The sequence below is a fragment of the Lissotriton vulgaris genome, chromosome 7 (genome assembly GCF_964263255.1).
Source record: "Lissotriton vulgaris chromosome 7, aLisVul1.2, whole genome shotgun sequence".
In the NCBI taxonomy this organism is placed as follows: domain Eukaryota; kingdom Metazoa; phylum Chordata; class Amphibia; order Caudata; family Salamandridae; genus Lissotriton; species Lissotriton vulgaris.
The window spans coordinates 1631262999-1631282272 of record NC_141695.1 but is presented as its reverse complement, the minus strand read 5'-3'; the positions used below and the strand labels follow the sequence as shown (position 1 = coordinate 1631282272).

At 44.0% G+C, this 19274-nt stretch overlaps 1 protein-coding gene across 2 annotated transcripts in view; it reads left to right on the top strand.

The window, feature by feature from the left end:
- ELMO2 (engulfment and cell motility 2) overlaps positions 1-19274 on the top strand; it is a 290477-nt gene that overhangs the window by 207274 nt on the left and 63929 nt on the right. The window contains exons 10-13 of one of the 2 annotated variants that reach the window (XM_086932589.1): positions 975-1010; positions 6597-6647; positions 6744-6866; positions 7196-7324. In XM_086932589.1, the coding sequence (XP_086788715.1) occupies positions 975-1010; positions 6597-6647; positions 6744-6866; positions 7196-7324 (339 nt within the window). The remainder of the gene's footprint in view (positions 1-974; positions 1011-6596; positions 6648-6743; positions 6867-7195; positions 7325-19274) is intronic. The other variant, XM_086932590.1, reaches the window with a different exon arrangement.

Below are 19274 nucleotides of genomic sequence, written 5' to 3'. Positions count from 1 at the left end.
AGCTTCTCCAGCTCTCAATTATTGATATGGAGTTTTTACCCTTTCTACACAATAAAGATGAATTTGCAGCCCTCTTTCCTACCAATGTCACGTAGCTCCTCTGCTTTGTATAATGATAGTGATGCATTGTCTTGTGTTCGTGTCAAGATGGTGAAGGAGCTTTCCTTCCAACCACGATGATGCAGTTGGACTGCGACTTTGCTTCCTTTGGTGATAACATGCAGATTTATTTATTTTATCTGCAATGGATTGAAGGGCTCTTGCAGTTCATATGTTGGCGTGTTTATCAAAAAGGCAAGACATAGATTTCTTTGTATGGATAACTCTTTGGGATTGTGATGAGTGCTGTCATATTGTTTAGTTTAATAATGGGTGTGGATAGTTATCCCTCTTTCCAGGTTATAATGATGATATGACAAACCCCTACCACCTTCAAAATTCAAGGAGTCTGTGTTTCTCAGATGTGAAGGTGGTATATCCTTTCCTTTTGAAATGATTGACCAGAAATAGTTATTCTCCTTTGTATTGTTGTCTATGGTACTGTGTATTTCCTATTTTCTTTCCTCACGACGAGCATAAAACTTCTACTTTTATTGACACTGATCTGAAGGTCATTGTGTCAGTGAAACTGCAGAAGAGGGGGTCTGCTTTCATTTCTCATAAAAATATTGCTTCCAGGGTTAATTGAGTTGAAGGGTGCTAGGTTACCCTCCCCCCTCCCCCCAAAGACATTGTAATTGATTGTGACCCATGATCTCTGCATTTCTTGTTATGCGGATGCTACAGGTGTTGTACCTCATAAATGCCCTTCCTTTCCGGAAGATTTGAAAAGGCATTTGATGATTATGAATATTGTCTTATTTACTAACTTAATTATTCATCTGCTGGCACTCTGTATCTTGTAACCCTGCTTGAATTGCCTAACACTGCTCTCTGCTTCTATTTGTGCTTTCTACTTTTGACTTTACGATCAGGAGAAGCATCTTAACCCGCTTGACCTTCCTGTCAGTGTAAGTAACTCGAAGTGGTTAAAGTAGCAATGCTTCTAAATGTCAATAGAGTTGTTTTTGCCTTCTGACAGAATTGCACTTGTTAACCCCCCCAAACCTCCTTGTTTTTTTCTTGCACATAATACAAGATTTCCTTATGTCTTTAGAAAATGTGTTTAGAAACTGAAGTAAAGGTTTATCAAAGTGTGCAGTTTTTAAATTCTTGATTCTTATGGATATTTCTAACCTCAGATTCCTCACCTTGTGAATTTCCCCCGGACATCAGACTAGATCCAGAAACTCAAAAGCAATACCCCTGGTCACCGATAGGTGGCATAGTCCGGTGTTATGCTCCCGAAGTGATTACTGGGGACTCATGCAAGTCTCACCCAGCTGCACTGATGTCAGTTCCTTTCTTTCTGCATCTTCAGACACAAATGCGAGTAGTACTCCTCTCGTATTTGATTAGTATTTTTTCCTCCCCAAATGTCTTTTACCAGCATGTAAGGTAAATAGGTCACCCCCCAAAACAACAGGGTTTAAACCTTTAAGGAACTGTTACAAATTAATGTTTGTGACGGATCCCGCCTGTGGTGACTGGAATATAGCACAACTGCGGGGCCTGTGTGGACTGTGCCGAAAAGAGCCATACAGAACTGTGAGGGGAAACTCTATCGACAAACATCGGAAGACGTCCACCGTAAATGGTCGAAGTCGAAAATAAGTTTCAGGTCCCGCCCTCGAAGTCATTCCTGCAGCAGATAATTCTTGCGTTCAAAGTCTGTGTGTAAGTCTGAAAAGAAGCATAAGAAGTCGAAGTGGGAATCAACCTCTTCCTGACACTCTTTAACCAACCCCAGTGAGCGCGCAGTGCCATCAGCATGCCTCTTCGTCTCGTTCTTTCACTCCTGAAGAGCTGAGTCCGAGTTTGATCCATCGAGGTAGTTGCAGCAAATAGACCCCTTCAGGGAGTCCAGGCTGAGCATATTTAGCACTCCTCCAGATCCCTCTGGCGCCTCTTCAGCTTCCCTCCACGAGGCCTCCAGTTTGGGTCACGCTAGCGAGTTCACCTCCGTGTCATTTGCTCCTCTTGAACCCACTTAAGGTTCCGTGCCATGTTTGGTTAGACTTCGGTTCCTGCGTGGTTTCTTTCACATAGACGCTGGCGCCAGAAGAGGAGCTTTTCCCTTATGTTGTTCTCTGACCCGGAGCTGGGTTTGACTTGACCTCGACTTATTCCGCTCTCTGATTCCACTGGATTGCACCTGATGGCAATCCTTCGAGGTCCAATACCTTTCCTTTACTTCACGCCGGTGCTCATACTGTACATCGGACAATAACTACTACGATGAGGGGGGACAAATTTGCCCCATAACTATTTGGTATGCCGAATTACAGGATACCAGTGGTCTGGACACTTTCCAGGAAACAGGTCCTACTACTGACGAGAGTGCCTATTTTATTATGCTTATGAGGCATGCTGCGGAGGCCCTTCACCTGCAGCTCTCTACAAGGAAGGTCAAAACTAACGTCCCAATGGAGGTTCTTCAGACTGGCCAGGCACACACTGAACCTGTTACCATTCAACGAGGTCTTAAGGCATACTCTCAGGCACTCTGGTAAAGCCATGCTCTGGGCCCCAATAAACAAACCGGTACCTCTTTGCCACAGACTGGCACAGGCCTGACTTTTCAATGCAACATCCTTCGCAGGCTTTTACCAGCAGAGAACAACCCTATCACCTTTTCCACCAGTCTTCCTGACCCTTAAATGCATAGAAACGTATGACAACCGCATGTTTTTATCAACCAGTCTTGTTTGTGATCAGTCAATCCAGCTATCTCCTGGGCCACTACAGTTATGCTTCACGTGACACGTTGGTCAAATCTTGCTGGCAGTTGTAGCCTACGCCACACCGGAAGGTCAGGATGCTGTGCAATTGGTCACAAGGTCTGGCCTTCATACAACTGACTGCATGGGCCAAGCAATTGTTACAAGTGTAGTACCCTAACTGGATGAGGTCTATGGACTTCTTGAGGATGTTCAAGCATCATTGAAAGACATGCCATTTGATGGCCCTCATCTTTTTTGTGAGAAAGCGGACTTGGCCCTAGAACACTTCAACGAGAGTTGTGCCAAAGTGCATTCCTGGGGCAATCATCCCCCACCAGAAAATTTCCTCTCCAGTTTTGATGCCTTTGTGTTTTTTGCTATGGGTTTCTGCCAACACCAGACTTCACTGCCAGCACAGCACCTGCTCAGCCATTTCATGGCCTAGGTCATGGCACCCAGAGGCAACGTTCAGGGCATCTGGCACACTGTACAGCTCAGTCCTCTACCCATCAGGCAACCACAGCAACAGCACAATTTGTGCGTCTGTTTTTAACACTCACCCACCCTGTAGGAGGCAGTATCCAACATCTTAGCTAAGCGCGGCAAGACTTTACTTCAGCACAGGGGACGGCCAGCTTACCACCTCCCATTTCTTTCTTCTATGCTTAACCTGCCACCTCCACCAATGCTGCTGACTGATTGTTCTGGCCTCAGATGTAGGAACTGGGTTTTAGTCCCGCTGCTTCCTAGTGCCAAAGACGGATGGAGGCCGGAGGCCTTTGTCCTATTTTGGATCTCTACCCTCTCAACACCTTCCTGCAGAAGGTCAAATTCAATATGCTAAAGCCAGCCCAGTTCTTGTCCTCCCTGGATCCTGGAGACTGGCTGGTAGCATAGGGCCTGCAGCACATGCATTTCCATATTCCTGTCTTTTGATCACATGGGCGCTACCTGCTGTGCACAGTATGGCAGGATCATTTTCAGTTTGCGGTGCTCCCCTTTCGCCTTACTGATGCGCCGTAGGTGTTCACAAAAGTGGTGCGGGGTTTGCTGCGAATCTTCAGAGGTTGGGTATACCAGTCTTCCCATACCTCGGTGACTGGTTGTTGAAAAAGTACTCACCTCCGGCCTTTGTAGGCCACCTCCAGATGACAGAGACCCTCCTAATATTGTTTGGGTTCACTATCAACATACGGGAGTCACACCTGACTCCTTCACAGACTGGGCTATCCTGGATACAATGTAGCTTCGTACCTTCCCCTTGGAGCGGATAGTCCATGGCATTTGGGCTAATGTTTCAGCCTCTGACCTGGACCTTAGTGAGGACGGCATGAAGAGTAGACTCTTGACCTTCTGCATCCTGCTAGTCGACTACTTTAGCAGAAACATACAGGCTCTGCAGTGGGATCTGAAATCCCAGTGGGCACAGCACCAGGGGAACCCATCGGATTACATCCAGGTTTCGGAGGAGACTGCAAAGATCTGCAGTGGTAGCTGCTTGATGGCGATTGGGTCAGTGGCAGATCCCTCTCCTAACTCCATCCAGAGCTGCAGGCTGTCATGGATGCATCACTACAGGTCTAGGGAGGCCATTTGAGAGAGTTGGAGATTAGAAGATTCTGGTCTCCAATGGAAATCCACCACCACATCAATTTGATGAGCTGTGGGCAATTTCTCTTTGCGTTGAATGCCTTTCTACCATCCTTGAAGGGGATGCTAGTACGGGTTCTCACTGACAGCACTACCAGCATGTGGTACTGGAACAAGCATGGTGGAGTGGGGTCTTGGGTCCTGTGCCATGAGGCTCTGCCCTCTGTAAGTGGCTGACTTGCCAGAGTATTTCTTTGGTTCTGACCTTTCGGGCTGGATCTCGCAACACCTGGGTGAACAAACTGAACCACTGATGCCTAGCAGATCACAAATTGTAGTTGCATCTGTAGGTTGTGCAGTGTGTACCCAGCAATAGAGATAACCATGGCTCAGTCTTCTTGTCACCAGGAGAACATGCAATGTCTGCATTTCTGTGCACTAGAGTTCCCAAGAAGGTGCTCTCTCAGAGATTCCTTCCACATGGACTGCAGCTCGGGACTCCTGTATGCCTTTCCACCTCTAAACGTCTTGGCTCAAGTTTTGAACGACCAAGTCCTCCTCATGGTTCCGTATTGGGCCAGCAGGTTCTAAATATCCAGAACTCCTGGACATGAGCATCTGTACTCCAATCAAGCTACAGTTTGGAAAGGATCTATAGTTGCAGCAACAAGGCAGGGTCCAACACCCTGTCCTCTGCACTATGAACTTCCATACAGGCAGAATAAGTGGCATCATTTAGTCTCCTTTGATATTCCTTCTGGAGTTGTTGATGGTATTCTGGCAGCCAGGCATCCATAAACAAAATCCGTGTATGCTAGGCCCTGGAACAAGTTTGTAGCTTTTGTGCAGCACTCATCTGATTGACCTGCTAGAAGCTAATCTGGCGGAAGGGTGGTTTGTTTGTCATTGGCCCAACTTGGACTTCTGTTGGGCACTGTCAAAGGCTGTTTGTGGCTTTTTCGGATTTGAGTTGCTGGATCTTCCTTCTTTGTTTCAATTGCCTGCTGTGATGAGATTTCTTAAAGGTTTATAGAATGTTTACTTCGAAGCCCTTCATGTGCCACCATGGGACTTGAATTTGGTTATCACTTTTCTTATGTGTACCCCATTTATGCCAATGCACAACTGCCCATTACATCTCTTTACCTTTATGTCATCTCGTCGCATGAATGAGCTTCAGGACCTCTCTGCCTGGCCGCATTCTCTTCAGAGAAGCTGGTGTTTAGGACTCGAGCTGTATATCTGCCAAAGTAACACCTTTCCACGTTCAGCAGGCAAGTTCGCTTCCGACCTTATTTGCCCCGCCTCATCCCTGAAAAGAGAAGAGGAGAGACTCCATTGTTTGGACTCAATTAGTTTTGACATTGCTTGTTCGCAGAACCATCGAGTGTACGATCATCCCTTTGTGGGCCTCTCAGGAACAAAGAAGAGCAAAGAAGTGCATAAAAAACATCTCTAGGTCGATCGACTGCATAACAATGTGTTATGGGTTCGCTAAGAAGCGCCCGCCTGAGGGATTGGGTGCTCCATCCACTTGCACCAAGGCTGCTACAACTGCGCTACAATGCAAAAGCCCCGTACTGGATATCTGTCCAGCTATGTGGCCATTAGTGCTCATCCTCGCTAAGTCTCCACACATGGTGCATCTGGGCAAGCTTCCGTTGTCATGTTGCATTTTGGGAATGGTGTATAGTGTCATGTCTAACTTTCAAAAGAAGTCACTTGGATTTGAATCCAAGCTTTATCACTTGACCATGTAACATGAGGCTGGAGAAATCACTTTATCCCACTATCCTGTTTGCTCACTGGCCAAAAATTCGGAGTGCCTATAGGCAATTCATTAAATAATATTGGATATACAAAACTTTTCATTTATTGATTCTAGTTATTAGGAATATGATTTTATAAGCATCGTACTTGCTCGTATAATTTTTGTGTAGTTGCTGTTTGTTTAGAATTTTGCTGGACCTAAGTAAACACAAAGCAAAGTCCAACTTATGTATATATTGGTTGTACATAGAAGATGAGAGCACTAATTGCTCCTTTGCACCGTTTCAGGAAAACTTGGAAATATTGGGAACTGAATGCAAAGACATAACTTCTGTTTAAACGATGTAGAAATATTAGAAAACAGCTAACATCTTGATTCATTGTGTGCTATGTTTGTGTTTGGTTTCATTGCAGGAGATGGCTAATGCTTTTGCACAGAAGCACTTGAGGACAATCATTTTAAATGTAAGACTTTGAGTTTGAATACTGAGGTCCTTTAAAATAATATTAGCATTTAATGAATATATGCGTTGACTTCACCCAACTTGTTTCCGCATTCAGCATGTTATCCGGGGAAACCGCCCAATCAAAACTGAGATGGCACATCAATTATACGTGCTGCAGGTCCTGACATTCAATCTCCTAGAAGAGAGAATGATGACTAAGATGGATCCAAATGACCAGGTCAGCATGCAGCAGGGTGACTTGTGAAAATATTGTAATGCCGGTATTTTTTGCCTGAATTTCATTTGTATATTAATTAATCCAGGGATTTACAGCTCCCTCTTTTTCAAACTCAGTAAGTAAATAAATGTCTTTGAGGTTAATGGGGAGAGCACTAGAATACTTAATAGCGAGGGGGGTGCTTTTTTACTCTGACCTAAATTGTTTCAGATAAGTTAGCTTTGCTTTTTAGTTCTGCTGAGTTTGTCTAGGGAAAACTATTGTATATGAAACAGCAAATACTCCTGTTATTGTCTTTACAAAATATACTGTTCCTTCTCCTGTCACAGGCACAGCGAGACTTCATCTTCGAGCTGAGAAGAATTGCTTTTGATGCAGAGTCAGATTCCAATAGCGTCTCCGGTACAGAGAAACGAAAAGCCATGTACACCAAAGATTACAAGATGTTAGGATTTACTGTACGTATCAACGTTGGCTATGCTAATAGTAGTGATGGCCACCGATAGAATTATTGATTTTCAAACAAATGACAAGACTGGGTATCTTGGAATATTTATTGATATCAGTGGAATACATTCTCCTTGTGCCAAAGTGGACAAAGATGACAATTGATTTCTTTCTGAGATATTCTACTCTCCTAGGTCTATTTTAAGTCCCTTGTGTCTGAGGAATCAACTTCCAGTTGTATAAGTTTAAGACATAGTTTTAATAGCCCCTTTGCCATGACACATTACGCAGTCAAATCACAACTAGAACAAGCAGTGGCATAGCCAATAGGTCTCACATTTGGGACCTTATAGGTTTTTAGCCATGCAACAGTTGGTGTTATTGCACCAAGGATATTCTGCTGCATAACTAAATACTTTAAGTGTCCAAAAAGCGACCTATTGGCTATGCCAATGCTTGTTTGTTTTTTATTGCTGTTTTGTTTAAGTTGCCAGATCAAAAATAGCTGGACATGGTTTTTGTTAACAGTTCTTTGCATCAAATGAACTTGTTTTCATTGCTCTGAATGTTGTTTCCATTCTGGTTCTAGAAAGCCGCCATTCCCGGGGGTGTGGGGGCTGCCCATGCGCCGAACTTTGCAAATGAGAAAAAGCCTGGTGCAGGCGCAATTTACAAGTGTGGAGTGAGGCATCAAACACATATTTACCAAGAAACTCTGAGAAGAGCCTGCCTGCTCACTGACGGCTGGTGGTGTGTGTGTCTGGTGAAAGCGTGCACTGACGGCTGGTGGTGTGTGTGCCTGGTGAAAGCGTGCACTGATGGCTGGTGGTGTGTGTGCCTGGTGAAAGTGTGCACTGACGGCTGGTGGTGTGTGTGCCCGGTGAAAGCATGCACTGAAGGCTGGTGGTGTGTGTGCCTGGTGGGGAAGCGTGCACTGACGGCTGGTGGTGTGTGTGCCTGGTGGAAAAGCGTGCACTGACGGATGGTGGTGTGTGTGCCTGGTGGAAAAGCTTGCACTGACGGCTGGTGGTGTGTGTGCCTGGTGGAAGTGTGCACTGACGGCTTGTGGTGTTTGTGCCTGGTGGAAGCGTGCACCACGGCTGGTGGTGTGTGTGTGCCGGGTGGAAGCGTGCACTGATGGCTGGTGGTGTGTGTGCCTGGTGGAAGCTTTTACTGAAGGCTGGTGGTGTGTGTGCCTGGTGGAAGCGTGCACCACGGCTGGTGGTGTGTGTGCCTGGTGGAAGCGTGCACTGATGGCTGGTGGTGTGTGTGCCTGGTGGAAGCTTTTACTGAAGGCTGGTGGTGTGTGTGCCTGGTGGAAAAGCGTGCACTGACGGCTGATGGTGTGTGTGCCTAGTGGAAAAGCGTGCACGGACGGCTGGTGATGTGTGTGCCTGGTGGAAAAGCGTGCTCTGATGGCTGGTGGTGTGTGTGCCTGGTTAAAGCATGCACTGATGGCTGGTGGTGTGTGCCAGGTGAAAGTGTGCACTGTTGGCTGGTGGTGTGCGCCTGGTGGAAGCATGCACCGATGGCTGGTAGTGTGTGTGCGGCTGGTGGAAGTGTGTGTGCCCGGTGAAAGCGTGCACTGACTGCTGGTGGTTTGTGTGCCCGGTGAAAGCGTTCACTGACGGCTGGTAGTGTGTGTGCCTGGTGGAAGTGTGCACTGACGGCTGGTGGTGTGTGTGCCAAGGTGGAAGCGTGCACCAACAGCTGATGGTGTGTGTGCCTGGTGGAAGCGTGCACTGACGGCTGGTACTGTGTGTGCCTGGTGAAAGCGTGCACTGACGGCTGGTGGTGTGTGCCTGGTAAAAGCGTGCACTGATGGCTGGTGGTGTGGGTGCCTGGTGGAAGCGTGCACTGACTGCTGGTGGTGTGTGTGCCTGGTGGAAGCTTGCACTGAAGGCTGGTGGTGTGTGTGCCTGGTGGAAAAGCGTGCACTGACGGCTGGTGGTGTGTGTGCCTGGTGGAACAGCGTGCACTGACGGCTTGTTGTGTGTATGCCTGTTGGAAGTGTGCACTGACGGCTGGTGGTGTGTGTGCCTGGTGGACGCGTGCACTGACGGCTGGTGGTGTGTGTGCCTGGTGGGGAAGCGTGCACTGACGGCTGGTGGTGTGTGTGCCTGGTGGAAAAGTGTGCACTGACGGATGGTGGTGTGTGTGCCTGGTGGAAAAGCTTGCATTGACGGCTGGTGGTGTGTGTGCCTGGTGGAAGCGTGCACTGACGGCTGGTGGTGTGTGTGCCTGGTGGAAGCGTGCACCGACGGCTGGTGGTGTGTGTCCCTGGTGGAACCGTGCACCGATGGCTGGTGGTGTGTGTGTGCCTGGTGAAAGCATGCACTAATGGCTGGTGGTGTGTGGCTGGTGAAAGCGTTCACTGACGGCTGGTGGTGTGTGCCTGGAGGAAGCATGCACCGACGGCTGGTTGTGTGTGTGCCTGGTGGAAGCGTACACTGACGGCTGGTGGTGTGTGTGCCTGGTGGAAGCATGCACTGACGGCTGGTGGTGTGTATGCCTGGTGGAATCGTGCACCGACGGCTGGTGGTGTGTGTGCCTGGTGGAAGCTTGCTACGGCGGCTGGTTGTGTGTGTGTGTGCCTGGTGGAAGCGTGCACTGACGGCTGGTATTATGATTTTTATTTAAAATGATGCGAATATTTCTTAAATCTTCAAAATACCAGTTTTCAGATAATAGTTGTATCGGTCTTATGTTTTATTTAAACATCCAGCCCAATATAATGGTTGCTCAGGGTCGGCTGTATATATATATATATATATATATATATATATATATATATATATATATATATATTTTTATAATTCATCTTCCTAATTAGATTGTTATTTATCCATTACAAATTGAGTTCATGATCAGCTGACACCCGTTTCACCTCTGTGGGCTTTTATAAACATATTTTTGCTATTCAAAATGCTAATTCGTTTTAATGTGGTAACATGAGAAGTTTATATAAAAAAATAAATGCACACTTTTTTTGCGTTTGGCACTTGTGGTTGTAAATAACTATAATAACTCTTTCCTAGAATGAATAATGTTAAAGGGGTTTGTCTAAATCAAATTGGACAAAACATATTTGTGGCTATGATTAGTTTAGAGTAACCTTATACCTAAGATGATAGATACCCCTAATCTTATATGAAGGCCACCAGATTCAGCCACAATTTCTCTGTGCATTAGCCTACTTCAAAAGCTGATAAGAGTACTCTCCTTCAGATTAATAGATAGACTATTAGTGAGCCAAACTGACTGTTATCTTAATTTCTTGCTAATAAATCATACCATAGGTTTTTCATTTTGATTTTTTTTCATTTAAAAGGAATCAAAACATTGTTAATAATTCTTCACAGCATATGCATTAAATATTCATAAAACATTTTCAGTATATAAAACTCTTCTATTCCACATGAACAAATGTCTTAATTTAGTCCAAAATATTTAAATTCATTCAAATCTGAAAAGTTAATTTTAGATTGCATTACTATTCACATTCAGGCTAACTAAACAACACTCTATGTTCACTACACACACAAGTTTCCTACTGACGCATATTATTCCTCTTGTACTCCCATCTCCAAAAACAAAAAATTGTACACTTACCCATCACCTTTAAACTGCATCCATTCCGTCATTGCCTTTACAAATGAGCACCACAACAAATACAAACAAGTGACTATAAAAACCTAACAAAGATTTTATGTATTTCACATAATATAACAAACAGACTCCACACTACCGCAGGCCATGCTTTCACAGGCTCCCGTAACAAATTATCAACTGCCTGTTTCACATTATCATTCTCACACACACACCAAACATCGCCCCACATGAACTCCGGTCTCCAAAGCAGTATTGAATACTAGATTTTCCCATCACCCGTAAATAGTCAACACCCATTTCATTATTTCCTTTAAACATTTGCACCATAAATACCACTGCGAATACTCAAGGTAACTTTGAAAGCCTGGCGAGGAGTTTATGTATTCTACATTGTGGTAATATAAACAGACTCCGCATGTCAACAGCCATTTCGTATTCTATCAACTAAATAAACGCAACATAACCCGGTAAAGCCTTATCCACACAATTTAATTTTTGTTGATTTTTTCCATCTTTTGTACTGGCCTGGGCATTAAAATACTGGCCATGCCCGTAAAAAAACAGCCATGTGGCAACAATAGCGACGAAGTATGACACTTAATAACTACACATGTAAAAGATGCATTCTGAATAATGCGTTACAACATATGTCCTTATGACTTTGCAACTGCAATTCTATTGTTGAGAAGATATCAACAGAATGCATTACAGATGGCATACACCCTAACTTCATTCTTAGACATCTGGATAGACATCTGGATGCTCTTTGGAGTATCTTTCTACAACTTGCCTTAATTTGGTACGACTGACAAGCTCTTAACCTCTCTTGTTTACCCAACGTGGTGGACCAAGAAGTGTCCGCTGACAATATACTCCATTTATAAAGGATAAATACAAATTTACTAGGATGATGGATTGTAATTGGATCAAAACAGTTTAACTTGATCTTGTATTGAGCTGGATGAACAAATAAGCTAAATACAATTAAATGTCATGAGACTGTTATTTTGAAGATTTGAAAAATATTTGCTCTATTAAACTAACCAAAGAAGACTGGGTGATTTACAAAATAAAGATGCATGAGCCTATTAACTCTGAAGAAAGCCCGTAACATAATCTAATGGGTATATTTTGCAATTCACAAGGTGTTGTACGATTGTTTGAAGTTTTTCAAAAAGGATCTTATGAAAATACTTATCTTAGCTAGCTTGCATAATTTATGCAATCACAAATCCATACAACAAGCAACATAAAATAATTGTAAATTCCCAGGATTAAACAATGAAAATGTCAACCTCGTGTAGGACGTTGCTTGTGCAACAGAGCATTTACAGTCAGTGGCACCATCTGTGACCTCATGTAAGCCCACTACACATGCCACATTAACTTTCTACTAATACATACTAATCAAATTCCAGGATAAATATGCATCAACCCATACAAAACCAGCATTGCATAAATATCTGGCTCGAAACAAAAATGTTCACATTTCCTAGAAAAGCCATTCAGTAGTAATGAAATGTTGGCATGCCTATATTACGCAGTGAAACATGACACAGGTGCTTACAACGCAACATATTTTAGATATGCTTATGTTACAATAGGCATGAATATGCAAGAGATGCAAGTGGTGTACGCCTTCATGATTAAGATAAAACGCTAAACCTTTTTGAAAGTATTTTGTCAGGTATAAATGAGGCATAACAGTGGCCATAAGTGAGGCATAACAATGATCTGTTATGTTGACGTTCTTTTAACTTACACATCCACTATTACCGAGTGGTGCTGGCTGGTATTATAGTTGTTTGATTGCAAGGGATAGTTGGTGTTTGACTATTGAGATAATCCCCCAAGCTTTTAACCTTTAAGAAATGTGGAAACGTTTTGCATCACTTATCTGATTATCTTATCAAGGTTTAAAATAAAAGTGCTAATTGTGTGTGTGACAATGTGTGTAGGAAATTACCATGGGTAAAGGCATTGTACCTCCGGGTAGTTAGCGCTATATAAATGGAATTTTTCATTTCATTTCATTAACATATTTTCACATGGTGGGTGGAGATGAACAGGTCTGATGTGAGAAAATATTATTTGTTATGTTTATTATTGAATTTTTTGATCTCATGATTATTAACCACTTATTAGCCACCACTTTTCTTCGACTGTCATCAACCTAAGTGCCAGCTTCTGTGAATTCCATCCATCTGTGTTTCAGACTTGAGGCATTTTCAAGTAGTGTCTTTGCCTTGCCTGGTTTCATGATGAGCTTAATTTAAGAACCCTTATAAACATAACTTATGGTTACCATAAGTTGCTACTTTTTTATGGTGTTTCCAATATGTTTTTCTAATTGTGATTTGGCTTGCTTCTTTCACATAACAACCCTAATGCTAAATAATACTTTAGATATTCTTTTCTCATATTTCATTTGAACCTGAGGTATAACTCAGGAAAGGTATAGCTGAGGAAAAGATGTCAGACAAAGTACAGGTAGTAAAGTAAAAGCCCGGAGACCTGGCCAGAAGTGTTATTTGAAAAGTGGCTATTAATAAAAAGAAACTACCTATGTTAAAGAAACTCTTTTGCCTGCAGCATATGGTCTTAAAATGTGTTAGTTTAATTTAGAAATAAAAAGGAAAAGTAATAAACATACAGGAAAGGTTTCAACATACTGTAGTCTTTACATTAAATTGTATAAAATGCCCAAGCACACCCTGCAGCCATAATACGATCAAAAAGGAAAAAAATAATTCAGAACCTCAGTCCTGAAAACACAGTTCTTGGAGGCTGCTAAGATTTGAAGGATCAAGTGTGAGGCAGAGTCAACTAAGGTACCTAGATTTCTGACCACTGAAATCAGAGCTGGGTGTCTACCCTTGCCTGGAAGCTGAAGATCTTGTCCTGGAGAATGAAGTACTTTTGCATGAGTAGTACTTTAAGGTTATCTATAAGACTTCTTTCTGATGGATACGTTTAACTGACGATTCCTCACCTTTTGAATTCCATCAGGCTGGAAACATTTCCAGCTATTGCTTTAGTGTGCTGACAGGTCACTCCTTTGGATTCCGCAACAACTGATGTTTCCATTTTGCGTTTTGGTGCCTTCCCTGTCTCTACCACTAGCCCTAACCACACAAGTGTGGTACAATTTTTATCAGGAGACTTGAGGGGAATGGTAGGTGGTAGAAAATGTGTTGCTCCCAACAGATTCCAGAACTTTCCATCACAGAAATGTGAGAAAAATGTGTTTTTTTGTTTTCTTTGTCAAAGTTTGAGGCTTGCTAGGGCTTCTGGGTTAGAAAACCTGGTGAGAGCCACCCAAATCAAATCACCACACCCTGGATTTACCTGGTGCCTAATTTTCAAAAAGTTAGGGCCCAAAATCCACAGCTAGCCACAATGCAAAAAAGGGGTCAGTTTTCAGTAGAAAAATTACGTGTCCATGTTACATTTTGGGCACTATTCTGTTGCGGGCACTAGCCCTACCCATACAAGTGAGGTGCCATTTTTATTGGGAGACTTGGGGGAATGCTGGGTTGCAGGAAACTTGTGGATCCCCACAGTTTCCAAATGTTTTCATCACAGACTTTAGTAAAACGTGTGTTTTTAGTCCAACTTTGAGATTTGCAGAGGCTTCTGGGTAGGAAAGCCTGGTGGGAACTACACAAGTCACCCCACCCTAGATTCCCCTGGATGTCTAGTTTTCACAAATATACAGGTTTGCCAGGTTTCCATAGGTGTTGATTGAGCTAGGGCCAAAAATCCACAGTTACCAACATTGAAAAAAGGGTACTTTTTCAGTGGAAAAAAAAATGATATCAGTGTTGTGTTTTGGCCCTTTTACTGTCGCAGGTACTAGACCTACCAACATGTGAGGTACCATTTCTATCCTGAGACGTGGGAATACAGAATAGTAGAACATTTGTTACTATCAATTGTATTTCTCTGCATTTGTGCTGTCCAAATGTAAACTAGTGTATAAGAAAGAAGACATTTTGAAAAATGCCCTTTGAATCATTTGCTAGGATGGGTGCCCACTAATTCGGAGATATACAAATAACTACGGGTCCTAAACTCTGTATCTAGTGTCTATTTCAGAAATACATAGGATTCCTTGATACTTATTATTTTACTATATGAATTGTTCTATACCCAGTACACAATGAAAAACCATTGAAGGGTACCATTCAGTTTACTCTTTGTAGCTCGTCTTCTTCAAAACCTACAAAATATATATATATATATATTACCTACTGGCGGTCGCCAGTAGGTATATATAGTTAGGATTTTTTCTCTATGGAACTTTTGAAAATTCTATGTCTAATAACTTTGGCGTTTGTGGACGGAATCGGCTGAAATTTTCAGGAAAATGGCAGGGGGGGTTCGTCAAGGGGGGGCCGAGAAAAAAGGGGGGTCCCAAAACGCGTTTTTCCCATTCATTTTTCCAAGGGTGTTTAGCCTCACTTTAAGCTCGAACGGCTGAATGGATTTACACGAAACCTGACAAAATTGTAGGGACTGTTAGCCCGATGTGCCTTTGCTGGGTCTCAATATATGTGCTCCAGTGGATTTTGAGAAATTAACGTTTTAAAAAACAGATATATCTGTGACAGCGTCCCAGATAGCGCTCCAGTTAGCGTACTTTTCGCGTAACGGAGCTTTGCGAAGCGAAGCTGATTGGCTCTCCGGCGTCTGTCAACATTCTAAATAGTCCGGTGCGGCCGCCATCTTGTCTCTCGGTAGGATCGAGAGACAAGAAGAGGAGAAAAACGAAGGGCGAATTTAATGAAAGGGGGCAAGGTAGACCCTTCTTGACCCCCTAGGAATGATGTTGGGGTTATTAAAGGGTCCCGTGGGGCAAATAAAAAAGAATTTGATTTTTTGCGGAAGAAGCGTTTTCCGGTTTGCGAATCGGGACGCGAAACGGGAATTCGCCATTTTGTGTTTCGTTTTAATTAAATTACAAGATGGAGGAAAAACAATGTGAGAAATGGGTATAAGGGGGTACGGGAGACGTATCCTGACCCCCTATGTTTTCTGAGGGTGGCTGAGGATGCTCATATATGTTGATACTGGTCTTCCAGCGGCTGCGCGTGAGCGTTTTTTTTTTTTTTTTTTGCTGCGTGACGTCTGTTAACGTTTGATTCGAAGGAAATCAGGAAGTGTTGACCGCCATTTTGACACTGCGAGTAAATATATTGTTAAAAATAATTGTTATAAATTAATCCGTATTGATAAACATTGTCTGCGCCATCTTGCTTTTTTTCCAATGCCACACTTTTGTCGTGCACGGCAGCCATTTTAGATGCCTTGACCAGACCCACTCTCTGCACGACGCCGATCGTGACGTCTGTTAACGTTCGATTCGAAGGAAATCAGGAAGTGTTGATCGCCATTTTGACACTGCGAGTAAATATATTGTTAAAAATAATTGTTATAAATTAATTCGTATTGATAAACATTGTCTGCGCCATCTTGCTTTTTTTCCAATGCCACACTTTTGTCGTGCACGGCAGCCATTTTAGATGCCTTGACCAGACCCACTCTCTGAACGCTGCCGATCCTCAGCATGGCTCCCCACCCTCGTAAGCATCTCCCCCACGCACTGGTCACCCCCGCTCTCTGTCTTATGCATGGGCCATAAACCTCCCCCCATCTGCGCTGCTCTTCCCTGAGAATCACACCCTGTGCCCGCCCGACACCACCCTTTCACCCTATTCACTACCGCACCCTCTGACACTCCTCTTCCTCTGTGTCCGATTGTCCAGGCCGGTCCCAAGCTATCACCTAGCCCTGCGGATGTAGTTTATGGCCCCAACTGTAAAGAATCACCCCTCTTCAAAGGAGTTACAGTAGATCAAGGCCCCCACCCCATAAGATCCGTCACACCACACGCGTTCCTACTATCTGATAACAATCCTGTATTGTGATTGGGGAGGGGATTCTCACTGTAAGGGTGTGTGGGACCGAGCCTGAAGCGGAAGATTCCAGGGATGCCATTTTGTACATCAAAGTCTTCACAATTATGTGTCACATTAAAAATATATAGCACTCCAACAAAGTAGTAGGATTATAACACTTTAATAACTTATAAATATATACATCGCAACAAAAACAGTAAACACCTTAATTTTTTTTATTAAAACAGAAGCAACAATGGCCAGTAGCGGTCTGTTGTGCGAATAGTTCCAAGGCAGCACAACGTGCTGAGTTCTGGACTGCACCCAGGTGAAGAACCATCCCTTCTTTAAACCCCATGGTGACCAACTATAGTTTATTCTCTATTTCGTTCCCTTGCCATAACAAAATAAAAGTCTTGGGTTTCCTTGTGTTTCTTAATAGCATTGGTGTCTGCACACTTCTTTGTCAATTCTGTGAACATGACAGCTGCTTCATAGACAGACGATATCTTTGTTAAGTCATTAGTGTTAAGTGTGTCTGAAACTACAGTGCCCTTCTGTTTTACTTTCCTCAGACACTACAGAGTTTTGTGTGTTCTTCTGAGCGACAGTTATTCCAGAGGTTTCAGGTTCACTTGTTTTGTCCTGCAGTGAGTTAACAGCTTCAGAGACTTCATGTTTATTTGCTATGTCTTGCTGTGCGTCAACTGCTTCAGAGACGTCAGCCTCATTTGTTATGTTTGACTATATCCTGGACCTGCCCGGCCGCGCCCAAAATGGCGCCGGTATAAATGGGACTCGTAACTCCTTGTTGTGTACTGGTTGCCCAACCTTGATATCACGAGATACGTATGCACCGTATGCGCCCCTGGGTGCCGCACTGGTTTTGGTATCCTACAATGCTGCTCCGAAAAACGGCGTGGGGCGCCCCGGGGGGGGGGGGGAGGGGGGGGAGGGGTATTGGGGGAGGCGGCGTGAACGGGCCTCCCCAGGTGGAGGCTCGTCTGTTGTAGTGGGGCGCCCCTTTAGCGTTTCACTTGCTATTCAGCGGTTTTCCGCCCGCTCTTGCGGCTACAGCGTCTCGCTCACCATGTAGTTGAGTTGCTCCCACTCTTACGGTGCAGCGATAGGCGGCTGCCACAGGACTCTTAAAATGGCGGCCAGCTCTTCGGATTTGGGCCTGGTCCACTAAAATGGCTCTGGGACACCTTGGCACTCGGACGCTTGTCTGCTAGGGCTTGGGCTCCATTCTCGAAAGCGTCCCCTCAGCCTTGAAGATTCTACAAAAGTCTTGGGGGCCCCCGACTCCCGCAGGCTTCCGGTGGGGAGTGGCTGCCATGATTGCTTGCGGAATGGCCACGACGGAGCTACGAGATGGTGGTGCTCTCATGCTGACGCCAGCTTTAGTCTGAAACTTCCAGAAACACTGTAGACTATCAATTCGATGAGTTCCGGTGGAGCCCCAACGTGACCCGGTAGGGAAGAACTTGCCCTCCCCTTTTATGAGTGATGGTTCTTGTTGCCTGTCCCCTCTGTTGTCATCTAACGGAACCTTTTTTGATTGCCGAGTGAGAAAAAAAAAGGTTGGTCTTTCATCGTTTGGGAAAAAAAAATGTTTTAATCCAATGAAAAGTGTTATTTTTAGGTCATATGATCAAGCCTTCCATCATTAGGAAACCAAAAGTAAAATGAACCAATGAAAAGTTTTATAAACAAGTCACATGATCTGTTATGCGGCTTTGGGTTATAAAAAGCATACAAAACCCGTTGGCCCATGAGGCGGCGCCAGTTGCGAACTTTTATGCCCAAATTACGCAAAGATTTAGCTAATCTGCTAAAGGGGGGAGTCGCCATTTCTTTTGATAATTTATTCACCCATCCGTAGCCTCTCTAATCTCCATTACAATGTGTTTGTTGCTGTCGCTAGCTGATGAAAAAACTAAAGTGACAACTTCCTTATCCTTAATTTGTCTTTCTTTGTTCCTTAAGATGTCATCTGTGTCAACCTCTTCCGAGAATGCTGATGCGTTAGGGATTTCTTTGTGTTTCTTAATAGCATTGGTGTCTGCACACTTCTTTGTCAATTCTGTGAACATGACAGCTGCTTCATAGACAGACGATATCTTTAAGTCATTACTGTTAAGTGTGTCTGAAACTACAGTGCCCTTCTGTTTTTACTTTCCTCAGACACTTCAGAGTTTTGTGTGTTGTTCTTCTGAGCGACAATTATTCCAGAGGTTTCAGGTTCACTTGTTTTGTCCTGCAGTGAGTTAACACTTCAGAGACTTCATGTTAATTTGCTATGTCCTGCTGTGCGTCAACTGCTTCAGAGACGTCAGCCTCATTTGTTATGTTTGACTATATCCTGGACCTGCCCGGCCGCGCCCAAAATGGCGCCGGTATAAATGGGACTCGTAACTCCTTGTTGTGTACTGGTTGCCCAACCTTG